Genomic DNA, 18,343 nt, shown 5'->3' with positions numbered 1-18,343 from the left:
TTTATACATTTTATTGCACTAAAAGCTATATTGAACAAAGAACAAAGAACAAGGAAACTTAAACGAGACTAATAACACAGAACAAGACATTTACTTTAATAAATGCTTCGGATGGAATCGCATTCCCTTTTGATTTCTTTAAAAGACCAATCCTTTTAGACATGCTCTTAACCAAAGTGGAATACTGTAAAGAGGAGATGCTATTTCATTCACTTTGCACAGCTTCCCACAATTTGTCATTGTTCGAAAAAGTTCTTCCGGCCAATGCTCGAGATATTATGGACTGAATATTTTCAATTAGCTTTAAATCACCAAAATATCACATTAATTGAATTATCAGAAAACCATTTTTAGTGATTTTAGCAGTGTGTGCAGGGGTATTATCATGTTGAAAAATGATGTTCTGGGATATTCCCAGCTTCTGGATACTTGGTAACAGTCCTGCTTCTAATACTCGAATGTATTCCTTTGCATTGATTGACTTCTCACATCTAATAAGTTCCCTAACTCCTTCTGAAGTAAAAGTTCCCCATACCATTATCCCTCCATTCCCATGTTTAGTTGTCATTTTTATGCCACTTGTTGAAAATCTTTCTCCAGTTCTTCGATTGCACCGTTCGGGAGCATCAGAAGCATCACTAACAAGATAAAATCTTGATTCATCAAACCAGAAAACATTCTTGAACCAGTCTGTATCTTCCTTGCCATAACACGAGAAAAATCTCTTTCTATCATTGATGTTCTTCTTAGATAAAAATGGCTTCTTTGCACACCTTTTAGAGGAAAATCCCATTTCTTAAATTCGTCTAGATATTGTATATCTAGAAAGAGAATTTCCAGCCCCTGGTTTGAATTCTTTGCTATGGTCAATATAAGTTTTCTTTCAATTCTTCAAAACAGTTAATTTAAGCATGTGATTGTCCTTCAAAGTAGATGCTCTAGGACGACCAAATCCAGATTTCCCTTTTACCAAGCGTTTGACTTCGAACCTTCGACCAATTCGCTTCACAACAGAAAGAGATGTTTTCACATTTTCTTTTCTTAAAATATCGAAAATCTGCTTGTAAGTCATTTTGGACTGCCTTAATCCTGCAATTCAGTTTTTTATATCCTCGCCAAGATGCGGTCTTAACATTTTTAGGGTTAATTTTTTTCACTTATTATTATATGCTATAATAATAAGGATCTGCAAAATAGAAATTTTCAGTTAAAATTAACAAAAATCCATGGAAAAATATTGAAAAATCGATTTCTACCTTCTTTCACTTTTGGCCCATTTTTTTGCCCATGAGTATATATATATATATATATATATATATATATATATATATATATATATATATATATATATATATATTTATAAATAATAAACAAAAATCACACGTTTGATTTTCAGTTTCTTTGGTTAATAAATTTATTTTTGTTGTAACATTCTAAAAGTGTTAATATATGTATTAATAATTATTTATATGTTATGTAAATATTCTTGAAATGACTTTGAGAAAATACTTTTGTCTTGACGGAAATATCATGACTAATGTTGACACATTTTTCAGCATTTTTTAAATATAATTTGGTGTAAAAATATTTGTGTTTTTTATTAACTTAATTTGTAAAATTGTTTATTTTTATAAGTAAATATAAATTGTTTTGTTTAAATTAATGTGAAAATGCTATTTTGTGAATAAGTTCATTTGAAAATATGTGTTTCGTTTACGTTTGAAGTCAAGTAATATATAGTTTAATGCTAAACACATTCCTTCCATCTGCTAACCGATTTAGGGTGTCAAATCTAAACTAAAGACGGGTCACCCTCATCAAATCGACACTGAGTCTAAATAGAAATTTACACTTTGTCTAAAGAGACAAGTCACCCCCGCCAAATATACAATTAGTCGAAATAAAAGAGATTACCCTAACCAACTCCACGCCCAGTCCAAATAGGGTGATTAGTCTCACCAAATCCATACTCGGTCTAACTATTTAGTTTTTGGTTACCCTTACCAAATCCACACTTAGTCTCAATAGGAAGTCATTATTACGAAATAGACACTCGGTCTAAATAAAAAGGTCGCCCCCACCAAATACACACTCAGTCAACAATGAGAGGTCACCTTCACCAAATCTACATTCAGTCTAAATAGAGTGGTTACTCTCATTAAATACACAGTCGTCATCCACCAAATCTACACTTGGACTAAGCAGAGATGTCACCCTCACAACATCTACAAGGTCTAAATAGAGTGGTTGTCTTTATCCGATAGACACTTGGTTTAAATCAAAAAATTACTCACCAAATCCACACTTGTCTAAATAAAAAGGTCACCCTCACCAAATCCACTTTGAATTTAAATAAATAAGTCACTTTCACCCAATCCACATTCAATTTAAATAAAGAGGTTACTCTCACCATATAATTGGTCTAAATAGAGAAGCAACAAATAGGAACCCTACAAAATCTATACCTGTTATTTATAGAGAAATCACTTGGGCAATGAGTAAGTTTCTTGATATAACAGACAATACAGCAGAATACATGATGAATGACAGAATCATTTTAACTGATACCAGTCCAAAATTCAGAAGAACTGAGACTATTCTACTCCAAATTCTCTCTCGTCTCAGTCAAGTTCGAAGATTGTTTATAATAAAATTCGATGAAGCTGAGAGTATAAAATATAGCTAGACTACCCGTGACCCGTTGGGTCAGTATGTTATATTAGCTATGGAATTCATGTATGAACGTGACACTTGTGATGTAAAGAAAATAGTTTCTTTTTGACATAACAAAAACATTTCTATGAAAGTATATTGAAATGAAAAAAGAATATAGATTTCTATGAGTCGTTCTGTTTATTATAATTGATTATTTTTGTAGAAAAAATTTACAGTTACTGAATTATAAGTGGTTGGCCATACTTATAGATAAATGTGCACTGAACAGATACCATAATACTTATAGTTAAATTCAAATTTTGATATATCTGCTTTTTTTTTACATCGTTCTTTTCTGTATTACGTTTAAGTTATTTTAAATCCCATTCTCCCCATGTTAAATAATAATTTCGAAATAATAACGTTAATATTTCAGCGTCTCAATTGTTCTTTTGTTTTCACGTTTAAATTATCCAAATAAACAAATGTTAATACTGTCTGCTTATTTTTTACATCGTTCATTTCTGTATTACGTTTAAGTTATTTTAAACTCTACTCTTCCCACGATAAATAATAATTTCGAAATAATAACGTTAATATTTCAGTGTGCATGTTATGCGCGCATGCGCAACCGGATATCGTAAACCGGAAAGTGGGTTACATACATCGTTACAAGGTCATTTGAGTTTTATAATTATATAGATTGTTAAATATTCTAATGATTGGGGTGCAGACATCTGTAACTATAGAAATCTGATTTTTATAAATAAATTATTCATTTATCTGATTGTTGTGTATTGCTATGACTCTCGTTTCATGAGTTAATAACAGAAACGGATGTTGTATGAATAGAAGTGACTTATACTTTATTCCTAATATATTTCGGTTTAAGCATCTCATTTCAACATCAGATCAACACGTTGTAAAGAAAGAGATTAGCTTGACATACGGCGCAACACTGAAATTGTAAGATCAGTCACCACCACTGCTATAACATGAATTATCTTTATATGCAGTGTTTGAAGATAGCATTCTATTATTCGAGTGTATTAGGATGTGGTTTTTAACCGTACATCTAACAAAAACAACACACTTTTTATTGAAAGATAAAATAGTGGAAATAAAATATAGAAATGGATTCTTGAATGATACAATCGTTTGCAAACAAAAAAAAATAAATAAATAATTACTACAGTTTCATTATAATAATGAAACTGTGGTAATTATTATTAAGTGAAACCAGTAATCGGGTGATCTTTTATACATATCTGTGTCTAAAAACCTGCAATTTTTTCTCAGCTAGCTATCTAGCAAATAGTTGACTGTATTAATGGTGAAATCAATAAAAACAAAATGGCGTGTCCTGATACGCCATTTTGTTTTTATTGATTTCACCATTAATACAGTCAACTATTTGTTAGATAGCTTTCAGTGTTAAAAACGTTAACCCGAGTTTGCTGTTCTTTTTGCAGCCGTCCTGCCAAGAAAGTTATGTGCCTTTAATGCCGAATGTTCTAAAAGTGTTCCTGGAGAATGGACAGACTAAGTCTTTCAAGTACGATAATAAAACAACTGGGAAGGTAAGCAAAGTTTGGATTTTTGCAGTCAAATCAACAAATGAGCCTCCTTTAAGTAAAATTACTTCATTTATCTATTAATTTATTATTAATTTTATTTACATACACTACCATACACATACTGTGATCTCTGGTTTCATGATCACCTTTCTTTAGGAGCATACTTTGAAAAAGAACAGGCAGGATGCAGTAGGAAGTGCTTAAGCACCAAGGACCAGATCTCGTCATCCAATGACCAGGTGTTAGACATTATGCTCTCCAAATATTTGAATGTTGTCACCGTGAGCACGTGTTGTTCTGCTGCTGTGACAGTTATTGGGTTTGGTGGAAGGTCAGCATTGTATTGACAGAGTACCTTTGCCGTCTTGATATTGATTCTGGTGTATGTAGTTACAGCTGCCAAAAGGATGTTTTGCAGAGCCTCTGGTGTATGGGCAACTAGGGCGCAGACGTTGGTGTATTGCAGCTCAGTGGTGATCAGCAATGTCAGCTTTGTCGTTGCCTGCAGACTTTTGATGTTAAATAATCATCAAGCATGCTCCTCCATCTCTCTATGTAGCAGAGTTGTAATACCGACGAGGAAAATATTGAAGAGAACTGGAGTCAGCACACAGTTTTGCCTCACTTCAGTTTCCACACCTAAGATTCTGAGTTGTATCTTTCAACTACCACTCAGCCTATCATCCCTGAATGGAACTATGCAAGGATGCTGAGAAATTTGGGTTGGCACCCAAAACCTACCACAGTAAGTCCCTGTTAACTGTTTCAAATGCCTTCGAGAGGTCGACAAAGGCAATGAAAAAATCTCTGTGCTGCTCTCAGCATTTCTCCTAGAGCTGACATATCACAAGGTCCATATCAACATCAGCATTCTTTAGTCGGCTAAGGAGAAGAGTTTTCAGAATAGTAACCAATGTACAGAGTAGTATGCACCACTGCTGTATGAATGTGAGTTTTGAATGACCTATAACCGCCATATGAGAAGTCTGGAGACCTTCCATATAAAATGTCTCTCCATAACATACTTGGCATCACATGGAGGGACAGAGTGCCCACACAGAGGTGTTGGAGAAGGCAGGCAGCTGCAGCATAGAGTCCATCATGATCGAATGCCAACTCAGGTGGCTGGGGCACATTTGAATGCTCAACCACAGACTACCATGTAGAATCCTTAATGGTCAATTATTCCAAGGTCGACATAGTTCCGGTGGGCAGAGTAAGCATTTCAAAAACCACATCAAGAGACGCTGAGGAAGTGTTGAATAGACCTCTCTTCACTAGAGGAACTTGCTTCCTGCTGGGATCTTTGGCGTTCCCTCTGCTCACAGGCATATTGAGGAGCAGTGAATACGGGATCATACAGTGAAGCGTTCAAAGAGGTATGCTCGCCAGGCTATCCCTGCTCCACACAGCATCTCCGTCACATGCCTGATCTGTGACCGCACCTGTGGATTCAGGATTGGATTATTTAAACATCAGCAGATTCACTAGAAGATCATCATTATCAGATAATGATGATTGGAGAGAGATGCTAAATTAGATCTGTTCGTTTTAATTCTAAGAAAACAGAAAAAAAATTTGGGCAGGCGGAAAGTTATTTATGATTTTTTTTTTTGATAAAAAAAATGAGTTACGTGTGTTTATATGCACTTTCACTTTGTGCAGCTTAGCTAGAATGACACAATATGGGCATGCAAATTTAAAAAAAATGTCACTGAGTCAAAAAGAAGGCATGGGCGGCCATTTCTTCTACAGTGTTGTTTCAACACAGAGAATAATGCCTGAACTAACCAGTAATCATTGAGGAGTAAGATGTTATAAACTAATCATCACAGACTATTCAGAGTTGTTGAGATATCCTGAACTGATCTTTTCCATCAACCATCCCAATTGTTCTCCAAATTACTCCAGAGTAGAAATCTATACTAAATCAAATCTGTGTAGGTTTTTGTAGACCATAAAATACTGCTCGATCAAGAAAGCTTCTGAGTGTAACTTGACCCTCGGTAAAAGACTGCAATTAATTACTTGGTCTACAGTTGGCTAAAGATGAGGTTGAAAAAAAACGCTTTAAACTGCAGTCTCATGCATAATCTTCTGTCAAGTTTCAAATCAAAAAAACTTTTCTTTCGGCATCAATGATTTGTGAAGGCACCTCAAAACCCTTCATGTGGATGTTAAATACAGACCTTCTTGCAACCGACGGCCTTTGCCTCAATAAAGTGAAAACTGAATGTACATGAAGACTGTTACATAGCAGAGGAAATACAAGTCAGTCAAAAATAAAAACCTTCACAAAAGATTCTTTCAAGGAAAAATCCCTTTAAGAAATGATTTCTTCTAAGCCAAGCCTTAATCGATACTTTTACATTAGACAACACTTTTCACCAATTCCTCTTAAGTTGGAGATTCGTTCCAAATCATGTGCTTAGGATTCAAACGACCATCCATCATGCAGAAATGACCTGGAAGTGAAAAGTTACTGCTGCCGTGTGTGTTAATGTTCATCACTGCTTCAATCTCTTCAAAGCATGACACAAAAAACAACAGTGATATCATCAGCAAATGCAGAAACACTGATTTGCAGGTGCGAAGGCTGTCATCTGTTTTGCTGATAAAATAAGGCGTTTTTGTATTACGTTGACCTGATTTCCTAATAGTGGTCAGGTCAACCGAATGCAAAAACGTCTTATTTCAACAGCAAAACAGATGACTTGGACTTTCTCGTTCTCTTTCCTTTGTTTGATTTTTTGGAATGAAAGTGTTGATGAGATTAATTTTTTTTTTTTCTAGTTGCATACACAGCATCTGTCAAGATGATCATTTCTGATTAAAATGTGGCACATAATGCAACACTCTTGTCACATAGATTGCTGAGCTAATCACTTCCGGTTAATTTTGGCACAACGAAATTAAGTTCTATTTTAGTCCTTTTTTATTTCAGATATAATGTTCATGTTAGATTTTATAGTTATCTCCCTTTTTACTTTTTATTCTTATTTCAATGATGACGTGTTAAAAACGTGTTAAAAACGTGTTAAGCAGTCATATAGATTGAGCTGATCTAAAAAGTAAACGCAATATTCAAAATTGGTCTTCTTTTTTTTAATTTTCTAAAAATAGAAATAACTTTCTAATAGCAAATTCTGGATATTATAATTCCCTTTTTTTATCTACAGGATGTACTTAATTCACTACAAGAAAAACTAAGCATAAAAAGCATTCAACATTTTGCCCTTGTGCTATACAACATGCGCAGTCCAATTCCTGGAAAGCTTGCAATTCTACGAGAGGATGAATTAATTGCTGAGGTAAGTTCTTTAGCTGTTAAATTACAGAAAGGCACCAGGTCATAAATTTTATTATTTATTGAGTGTAAATAAGTCAATAAGAATTATTTTGTTTCCTATCTGTGTGCCCAGTTGGGCAGTAACAAAAACAAACAACTTTATATTAAAAAAAAAACATAAAAAAAACTTGCAAAAACAATTTGAAAATTTTTTAAAAATCACTTAAAAAATTTTGTCATCGAATTTTAATTCAGTTTAATATTAACAAAACTCATAATTATCAAAAATCGTTTTTCTTTTAATACTTTTTTGGAGAGGAGTTTTTACTAACATCAATTTTTGTAAAATGAACTCTTATTTACCGGCCGTAAATACTTTCTTATTTATTATAAAATTTGGCAGTAAACGTGTTCGATTTTCTTTGCAGAACATTTCGAACATATATCCTTTAGTAAAGAAAGATCTAAAAGCAATCTACTCCCAGTCAGCCAAGCATAACTATGGTCATTAAGATAGTTAAATGAAAATATCCCAATAGTGCAACATGTTATTGCTGACTGCAACTACCCAAATCTTACAATAATTCAAGGGCAGATAATTTCAACTTCAAAAGGACATTCCAACTAGCTACTTTTTACCATGTTATCTGATGTTTACAATGATTCAAACGAAAGTAACACAAAACTTATAATTTAACTATTTAACGCATATAACAAAGACAGAACAATCTAAACTTGTTATTATTGTTGGGGATTTTTAACAGAACCATTTTACTCAAACTTATTCACATGTTTACAAAACCATAGAAAATAAATTAATAGTCAGATTTTCAAAAGATTTTCAGTACTTATTCACTTTGAGATGAATTTATATTTAAAAATTGTTTCGTAAATACTTTTAGTTCTTCACTATTTTATGTAAGAAATCACAGACAATTTATCAAAAAGATCTTTTATACATACAGATGATTCAGTGATGATTCTTTAAGGCCAATTATAATTATAAAAGGTATTTTCAAACTGAAAGTGGATCCGAACACCTACTGTTGCAGCAGGATGGAGAATACAAGTAGCAATTAAGAAAAACTGAAAACAGAATTGGAAAACCTAGTAAAAAATAAGGTAATTGAACTGGTAAATGAGCCAACACTATAAATAAGCGCATTAGCTCTAGTAGTCAAGAGAAATAAACATTTACATATATTTATAGACCCAAGACAAATAAGATTCTTAAATAGGAACACTTCCAGTTACTTGTACTAGATGATTTACTCCCAGAACTTGTGTTAATAAAGTCTTCTTGACTCTGGATCTGTGAGATGGATTTTGGTATCTAAAATTAAATGATCCCAGTAGAAGCTTAACTACATTTGCTATTTTTTATGGTTTCGTTGGAATGTTTTACCATTTGGCAGTGCTTCAACCCGACGGAGGTATTTTTCGAGAGTGCTACATAGCGATGTGGCTGACTTGAATGATAACGCAGATGATCTTCTGGAAGTGGGAAACGGTAAAACCATGGAAGAAGCACTGTTGGAAAATGGCATGAATCTCAGTAAAGTGTTGCAGAGATGTTGCAAATGTGGGATGTGACTGAAGACGAAAATAATAAATCTGCAACAAACATCTACATCATTCTTGGGACACATGATAACTAGAGAAAGTAAAGACCATAAGAGATATACCCTGCCCAACAGACATACAGGAAGTACATCGATTGAGATAATTTGTGAATTATCTAGCAACTTTTCTACCGTACATTTCTAATGTGATGACTCCAATTCACAATTTAACAAAAACAGATGTGCCATGGATCCATGAAGAAAAAAATCGTTGGTCATTCAGTGAGGTGCAAGAATAAAAGGCATGGGAGCTGCATTGCTACAAGAAGGTCAACGTGTTGCCTATATCCGTCGAGTGCTTACATATGCAGAAACCAGATATGCTCATATTGAAATAGAACTGTTTGTAGTACAATGAGCATATGAACGATTTCACCAATATACAGGTCACAGATCACATGTCACAGGTCACAGATCACATTTCACAGGTCACAGATCACATGTCACAGGTCACAATACTGACCGATCATTGGAAGCAATAATGAAAAAGAATTAAGGAAATGCCTAAAGTGACTGAGAAATATGCTGATGTGGTTGAAAATTTACAATGTTATTATTCTGTACCATCCTGGCAAAAAAGTTCCTTACAGATACATTATCAAAGGTATGCATACATGGAGTGAATAATAAAAATATAGATGATGCTGATGTCAGGGAAACTGAATATATTCCTGTGAAAGAAAGAAAGAAGCTTGCTTTAATTATGCAAGGAAGACAGAAGCAGTTGCAGTGGGTAATTGTGGAAGGATGGCCAGAAGACAAAGTACATCTTGAACCAGAGGTGAGACGATATTTTAACATGCAGAATGAAATGACTGTACAAGATGAGTTAATTTTCGGAGTAAATCGAGTAGTGGTGCCAATTACACACCGGGCTGTGTCGAAAGAAAGATTGCATTTCACTCACTCAAAGGATGTTTCAAAAAAGCAACAGAATGTTTGTACTGGTTGCATGTTCAAAATGATGTCATCTATCTTTAATGGTTCATAAGATTCCTGAGAGATCCTGGGCAAAAGTAGGAGTAGATCTCTTCACGTTTGCAGATAGAGACTATCTCTACAGTTGGATTACATACAGTTGGATTACATAAGCAACTTCTGAGAAATTGAAAATCTGCCAACTACACAGGCAAAGACGGTGATCACTAAACTTAAACACTATTTTGCACGACATAGGATACCAGATGAGATAGTCACTGATAATGGATCCCCAGTTCAGTAACCAAGAAGTTTCCATCTTTGCAAGAAAGTGGCATTTTACATACACACCTGTTAGTCCTTACAATAGCAAGGCAAATGGAAAAGTGGAATCTACTGTAAAAGTTAACAAGGAACCTCTTCTGAAAAGTGATGCATGATAAGGCTGATTAGCTAAAAGTCTCTTATCACCAACATGGAAACTGGTGTGCAGAAGAACAAAAACACTTTTTCCTCATTCAATGGGTTGATGTGTCGTTGTTCATAGAGGGTTGTCACCAAATGGGTTGGTGTGTCTTTATTTATGGGAAGTCCACGCCCACCAGGTTGATGTGTCAAAATGACACTTGCTGTCAACAGCAATAAATGCAACAAAAATGACACGAGCCTTTATTTTGATTTTTCAAACGTATATATTTAAAAACAATGTCAACAGTTCACAGTCACAGGTCGGTAACACGAATAATAAAAGAAAAAATAATTAAAAAAAAGAGAACAAATGAGTGTACCAGCATTTCATTCAACCAGCTTAATGACGTCACTATAAATTTCTCTCCTTTTCTGTTTTTTTCTCTCCTCAGAGAGGGGGGGGGTGATCACTCATAAGCGTTATTAAGAAAGCGAGTGTTAATTTGTTTTTCTGTTTTTTTTTCTGCGATTTTCTATCGGTAAGCTTTCTAATTTTATTTTACAATGTCAAGGAAATATCCTTGTCGTTTGGAGTTAGTACGATAGTTTTGGTCCTGGGTTTCTGGGTTGCTATTTTTCAGAAAGGTTTCATGAATCTCCGAATATCTTGAAGATGTTTTCATCTGTTCATCTTTGGTGAAACTAGTTTGCTTACACCTGAAACTCAAACGAACTAACTCACTCTGTCGCAGTGCTTCTCTCCTGTCTGATGAAAAATGACTGTGCAGATGATAATCAGTTAGGGGTGCGATTTCCTATCATCTACCAATTAACTCGCCTCACATCGATTCTCACTAAAAGATGATTTGTCACCGGTCTTGGTCAGACTGTTTGTCCTCAACCAGTCTTTCCCAAGGACAAATGTGATATCACATCCAAGGTTTTTAGCCAGGGTCGAACAGTCGACCTCTTGAGTTTGCATTTTGTCATCAATTGAAATCTTAAAGCAAATCTTAACCCCCCCCCCCAAGTATTATTTCTCATTTTCACTTGGTTGTTGCGTTCAATCTATTATTCAGCCAACACATATATACACCCCCTCTGATATCTACTAGTGGATGTGTCTAATGTAATTAGGGTCTGTAGGTATTATAGTAATAAGCAGACAGCTTCAGTCTCACTCTGCTTGGCCTAGGGGTAGTATCTCCCGGGGCTAACTGTATCAATGAGGTACCGGGGTGCCACTTAAACAGTAACGTTACAAACCAGAGAAGATCTACCTAAATCAGAATTACTAAAACATTTCAACAAGATAATTAAGAGGGAGAGAAGGAAGCAGGAAGCAAGAACATTACTTCAATCATAAAGTAAAACATACTTCAACCATTGCACCCCTGAGATGTGTTATGGATGAAACCACACATAAAAGGTCAGAAAGGAGTGGAAGAAAGCCATTGTGTGAAGAGACTGAATGAGAAGTCATATCATGCATTGATGGAATAGGGTGAATTTGTAAAAAACAACAGAAGCACCCCATTACCATCACCATCTACTAGCCATACCAATTGCATAGTGAGGTACCAGCGAACATAGAACCAGGTACAGAAGAGACTTGTAATCCCCAGACATGCCAACAAAAAATGATAGAAGAGAAAGAACACCATCTCCAACAAAACTAAACCCAGAAAGTGTGAGGTTGACACAGTTGGGAAGACTAGTTAGAAATCCTGCTAGGTTCAAAGACTCTACATCTTAAATTGAGTCCAAAGTGAAAAAGGCGGAATAATCCCTGTTAGGCAAGAGGGTAAGTCAGCCCAATGAATGCCTGGATCACTATTTTATTTATTTTTTTATTAGATCATTTTTTTTATTATTTTTATTTTACAGAAAAAGGAAGATGTTACATTAGCTTTTAGTGTTTTGTCAGTGTGTGATTATATTCTCCTGATCTTTTCTGCATACCACCGCCTCTACTGGACAGGACATGTCTACAGGATGGATCCTTTCAGCCTCCCCCCAAAATCTTATTTGGGGAGCTGGCTATTTGCACCAGACCATGAGGAGCACCTAAATGCGTTACAAGGACCAACTAAAGCGCAACCTGATACTTACCAACATCAGCCCCTTCTGATGGGGAAATCATTGCCAGGGATTGAACGACTTGGAAAATAATACACATTGGCACCACAGACTTTGAGAAAAAGAAAAGGGAGAATGAAAGAGCAAAGCAACGAAATAGAAAAGAGCTCTGTGAACGACCCCCCCCCGTCCTCCCCCTACTCTTCACTGATTGAAGAATAAAGCAGTCTCAGAACAGGCTGACCTCTGAAATGGGAGGGGGTCACTTCTTACACACAAAAGAGGATTATAATTTTAGTCTATGTACTGCCGAAGCGTGTACTCTCCTGCCCGATCTGGAATCGCTCAGCACCGAGACATGAAGCTCATTTTGTAGTTTCCAGCTTCATGCGCACATGAGATTATGCGAGAACATACGTAATAAAATGCTGGCCGCCATCTTTGTTTTTCCTTTTCTCGGCCTGAACTCACTCACTGAGCACCCACGGTAAGACTTGTTTTTTCCTAGCTCCTAACCACAGGCCACTCAAGTCATGTCAAATGGAAACATCAACTGTGAATATTGGGACTTATGACAGAACCTAATACTTGGATACGAGTAGGGACTGCTGAGAATGACAATGTGGTATGTGCCTGAATAAAAAAACCATGCAGCCTGACGCTCTGCACATTTTGTGTTGTATTTTATCTATTGTCATCTGCTTCTAAACATTAATGAAACAACTTTGATTACTAAAATATAGAATATCATTTTCTTATTCAGTAGAAAAGTCTAAGTGAAACATTCGAAATTTGCTTATTATTTCATAGTATTTACATTGTTGTCAAGAATTTTTAAAAAAATCTCTTTAAAATATGTTTATATTCAATCTCTATTTATTGTGCTGTAAATAAGTCATTTAAAATGATGATCAAATATTTCCTCGAATACGATTATTCATTAGAGAAATGTTTTTAATAATTCTAATAATGAACAAATCTTAAAATTAAATTAAAAATGAAATTAAGATTTGTTGTTTTCGTAGCCAATTGAATTCTATCTTCAATTGGCATGATTGTGTCAATGTCATCTTGACCCTTAAATAACTAAAGTAAATGCTAAAAATGAATGTTTAATTTTTTTGTATAAAAAGAAATTATTAGAAAACCATTCATCTAGGCACTTCATCAAGGTGCAACATGTTGTACAACAGCAGCCAGATTTGCTTCATCACTCTGAACTCACAACCATGCATCCACTCTGTGGTAAATCTTCAGTTTCTACTTAGAGTGACCCTAATACTGCTGTAATCTGCTACAGATGTGACAGCAAAGGTCACATAGTAAGAGACTGCCTGGAAGACATTGCTACTAATGTGACAAAGTTGGAGTCCAGGAATGCTTGGAGAATGTGGTAGAGGATAAGGAATGAGCAGCTGTTTTTTTTCCTACTCGGATGTAAATGTGGTGCTCCTAGATATTATCATCCATGTTGATGAAATGCAGTGTTCAGTGTTAATTCAGTTTCCGTACAATAATATATGTGAGCTAATGTCTATTGCAAAAGACAGCAAGGATGGACATCATCACTGTTGAAGGCGTGATGAGAGCATTTAGATGCTTACAGGTTAGGGTTCAAATCAGTGAAGCAACTTTGTCATGTCTGTAGTTTGGATTGAATGTGACTTCCCTTATCATGAAGGCCATCGGGTTCACACAGTGCTATTACTAAAGGAAGTTATGAACCATACAACATTGGCTTACATTTATATCTTTGTCAACAGAGATGGTGTACCCATGTCTCATGTTAGGAAACATCTGGCTCAGATTGGAATGTAAGGATCTGAAATGGTTAGAGGAGAGCACACACGTGTTGGAATTGATGGTCTTGAAGGAGCATGGTGTCATGTGCTAGAAGTGGCCTCAGCAGTTCCCAATATCATCACATGACGAACTATCTACATATGTGGAGGCTTGATAGTCTCAGTGTGTGCATGGTTTCTTATTGCATGCAGAGAAATTATGAGGAGAGCTAGATCATGAACAGCTGGGATGACAAAAGATATGAAAGGTGGAAAGATATGGGACTGTATTGAAGAATGCTTATTAGCTGTAACCTGAGAATGGTGTTCAACATATCAATTTGTCTGAACTGGATGCTGTGTCGAAGAGCATTAACATGACTCTCCAGTAGCCAACGAATTCTGCTTGTGTGTACAACTAGATGTCAGACAGTCTCACTGGGAACACGCGAGTTCACACCAGGGCAGCCAGTGAGATGTTTATTAGGAGATAATTGAGCACACTCAAGGAGCTGGTAAAAGAGTATGTATTCTTAGCAGATGTGACATTTGTTGTATCAATTCAAAAAATAGCCAATCAATTGACATGCATGTCACAGCAGAGGTTAAACTCAATGAAGAAGGAAAGACTATCTGAACTCCTGATCAGTACTGTACGCCTAGCTGAGCTGGATGCAGCCTGATTCATGGCTATTCATAACAGCAGTGAACATCCAGGAGTGTGATGTATAGTGAGGATGATAACAACAGTATATATAGTACATGGTATGCATGGAATGCAAGTGATAGCTCCAGCGCAAGTCTACTGGAACTGAGCAGCAATCGGCAGAATGGGCATTATACATTTTCATTTCCTAACGATCCCATATTGTGACGAGTCATGCAAGAAGTTGATATGACGGAATTCAGCAAGCAGGGTTCGTCAACTGGAACATTTTTAAGCATCATGGGAGCTATTCACAGATAATGACATAGCCTTCCCTAGCAAAGAATTCAGGACGTTCACAGATAAGTGGGACTAGAACATGAGATTTTGTAGCTTGTATGCTGCAAATGGTATAGCAGATTAATACAACCTTAATGTAACACAAATTTCATTGTGTGTATGCTGCAAATGGTATAGCAGATTAATACAACCTTAAATGACAGATTGTGACGAGGATGCAAAGTCGTAGATTAGACTATCCTCTAGCACAAAATGACCCAACAAGACAATGATTCCAATTTGATTGCATCACCATATGTGATTTATTGTTATGAAGTTTAGGTAAAAGAGGTTGATATTGTGTCACCATCAACAGATTCTGAACATAGATTTTACGAGGTAAAAAATTGCATGAATTAAGGCGGTGCACCAAGAAATTTGGCCAGGATCAGCTTATAGAAATAGTTGACAGTTCGTTCTGCTTGAAGGACCTGCATCGATGCTACAGTTTCCTCTAGTAGGAGGAAGATTCTGACATCACAACGTCTTCAGAGAGCGTCAGAATATAATGGTGTTGTATAATTGTATGTCTATTTCTAAAAATATCTCTTTCAAGAACAGTTTTTAATAATTGTTATTTAATAGTAATTTAGCATGCTCTCAATTTATTTATATAGAGAAATTATTTTTATTTACAATATTTGTTTCAGATAATTATCCTTGATTGTTGTTGACGATGGACTCTCTGGTCTTCAAAAATCTTTACTTCTGTATACAGTAATCCCAGAAGCACACAAAAAACACAGAGTGCAAGGCTGAAATCCCATAAATGTGATCATGTGATAAACAAAGATGAAAAAAGACTGATGTATTAATTCTTAGGTTTTCTTTTTTGTTTATTTTTTTATCTAGATTGCATCCAAGCCAGGTTCTCGTCATTTTCGATGTCTATTTCGGGTGACATTCGTGCCTGTAGATGCTTACGCTCTTTTAAAAGAAGACTCTGCATCTTTTGAATACTATTTTACACAAGTAAGTCATTTTCATTCCTTAGTAGTAATGTACTTTTGAAATGTACTGCACTTCACTCAAACTTTTGCAACAAAACTCCTCATAAACGATGATTACAATCGTCTTAATTTCAGCATCAAATGAAAGATAATTTATTGTTAATCTTGGGGGGGGGTTAATTTTTTTTCTAAGTGAACATTTACAAAAATAAAATTATACGAAACTACCCCCAAAGACATTGTATATTCGAAAATTGCCATTTACATCCAAATCATACGTTTGGTTTCTATAGCAACAAACCTACACTCACATATACATGCATGCATGAAACCGCCATGTTGCTATGGCAACATGCACACATGAACACAAGAAATATTATTTTTAATTTTGAACTTGTCTTGTATTTAATATTTTTTTACATTTTTGAATTTTTTAAACTGACTTTTTAATTAAACAATTACCGTAAAATTTCAAGCAATAACAAATTCTTAAAAAAAAATTCTTCACACGTCTGTTTCCTATTTAAAAAAACAAAAATTATTTGGTAAAATTTTACATTAAGGCCCGTCTCACGTTCATATATAACAAAATAATTTTTTTGTAGATTTCGGTGTGCTAAAAACGAATCTGAAAACCGTTTCTGTCGCAAAAAAATACTTTCATGATATGAAGAAATTACTTTTACGAAAAGTGGGTGATCACTTTTCCATGTAAATTTAATTTAAAATGAGTACCCACTTTCTGGCCACCTGAGAGAGGAGGCATTTTTTGTGTGTTTATTGGCTAAAAAGTTTTTGCGTTTGATTTCTTTCGCGTGGTATTAACCCCTGAACTCAGGGAATATTTTCCATTTCACAGCCTAGCCTTCGTTTACGCTACGTGCGAGCATAAACGAAGGCTGTTAAATGTGCACTCGCATACCAAACTGCCTTGTCACAGTCTAGTATTGCCGAATAATTAAAATTAGACAAAAAACAAGTAGTTTTCCAAATATTAAACAATGTAATTCTATATGTTATCACGGGTGGCCATATTGTACGCGAAAGTATAAACACATGGCCTACGTGCATGCGTAACGTTTTTTGTCTAATTTTTATTTTTCGCCAATACTACACTGTGACAAGGCAGTTTGGTATGCGAGTGCACATTTAACAGCCCTTTTTATGCTCGTGCGTAGCGTAAACGAAGGCTGGGCTGTGAAATGGAAAATAGTCCCAGAGTTAAGGGGTTAATACTATACAAACGGTAAATTTGCGATGGAAACAATTACTATATTCTTTTTGTGTGTTTATTGGCTAAAAAGTTTTTGTGTTTGATTTCTTTCACGTGGTATTAACCCCTGAACTCAGGGAATATTTTCCATTTCACAGCCTAGCCTTTGTTTACGCTACGCGCAAGCATAAACGAAGGCTGTTAAATGTGCACTCACATACCAAATTGCCTTGTCACAGTGTAGTATTGGCGAAAAATTAAAATCAGACGAAAAACAAGTAATTTTCCAAATATTAAACCATGTAATTCTATATTTTAATGTGGCGAGACGACAACAACTATGAATGGTAGTGATTGTGTAGAATGCAGTTAGGAGATTCGAAGTTCCTATCCATCGCGGTCACCACCTGACGAAGGCCAGAGGAATAGTTGGCCAAAACGTCATGAAACACCAACCAATAAAGATGAGAATAATAGTCTGCAATAAATAAATTAATATAAATAATACTCATCTTAATAATGAATTCCAATTAAAATAATATAAATATTGCTTTTGTTGAAATAATTATATCACATTTTCCTTGCATGCAACTTTTCCTTTCAGCTGGTTTGCTAGGATGGACAAATTCATTTTACTGGTATCGATAATTTACAGAAATTCCTTAATTGATATAGAAATTATATTTATATAGAAATTGTATCTATATACATATATAAATATATATATACATATATATGTATATATATATCATAATGTTTTTAGGGATACAAAATTTACATATTGCAATTAGAAAGGGAAGACTTTTATGATTCATGATTAAAAGTAAATTTGTATATATATATGTATATATATATATATATATATT

At 35.0% G+C, this 18,343-nt stretch overlaps 1 protein-coding gene across 4 annotated transcripts in view; it reads left to right on the top strand.

Moving 5' to 3' along the window:
- LOC145297675 (uncharacterized) overlaps window positions 1-18,343 on the top strand; it is a 1,369,001-nt gene that overhangs the window by 690,920 nt on the left and 659,738 nt on the right. For all 4 annotated transcript variants that reach the window (XM_080143861.1, XM_080143862.1, XM_080143860.1 and 1 more), the window contains 3 exons: window positions 4,128-4,235; window positions 7,412-7,543; window positions 16,167-16,286. In XM_080143861.1, the coding sequence (XP_079999987.1) occupies window positions 4,128-4,235; window positions 7,412-7,543; window positions 16,167-16,286 (360 nt within the window). The remainder of the gene's footprint in view (window positions 1-4,127; window positions 4,236-7,411; window positions 7,544-16,166; window positions 16,287-18,343) is intronic.

The sequence above is a fragment of the Euprymna scolopes genome, chromosome 18 (genome assembly GCF_053919585.1).
Source record: "Euprymna scolopes isolate OS-2025 chromosome 18, ASM5391958v1, whole genome shotgun sequence".
In the NCBI taxonomy this organism is placed as follows: Eukaryota; Metazoa; Mollusca; class Cephalopoda; order Sepiida; family Sepiolidae; genus Euprymna; species Euprymna scolopes.
Note: the sequence above shows the minus strand (reverse complement) of the source record. Positions and strands in the feature narration are given on the sequence as shown.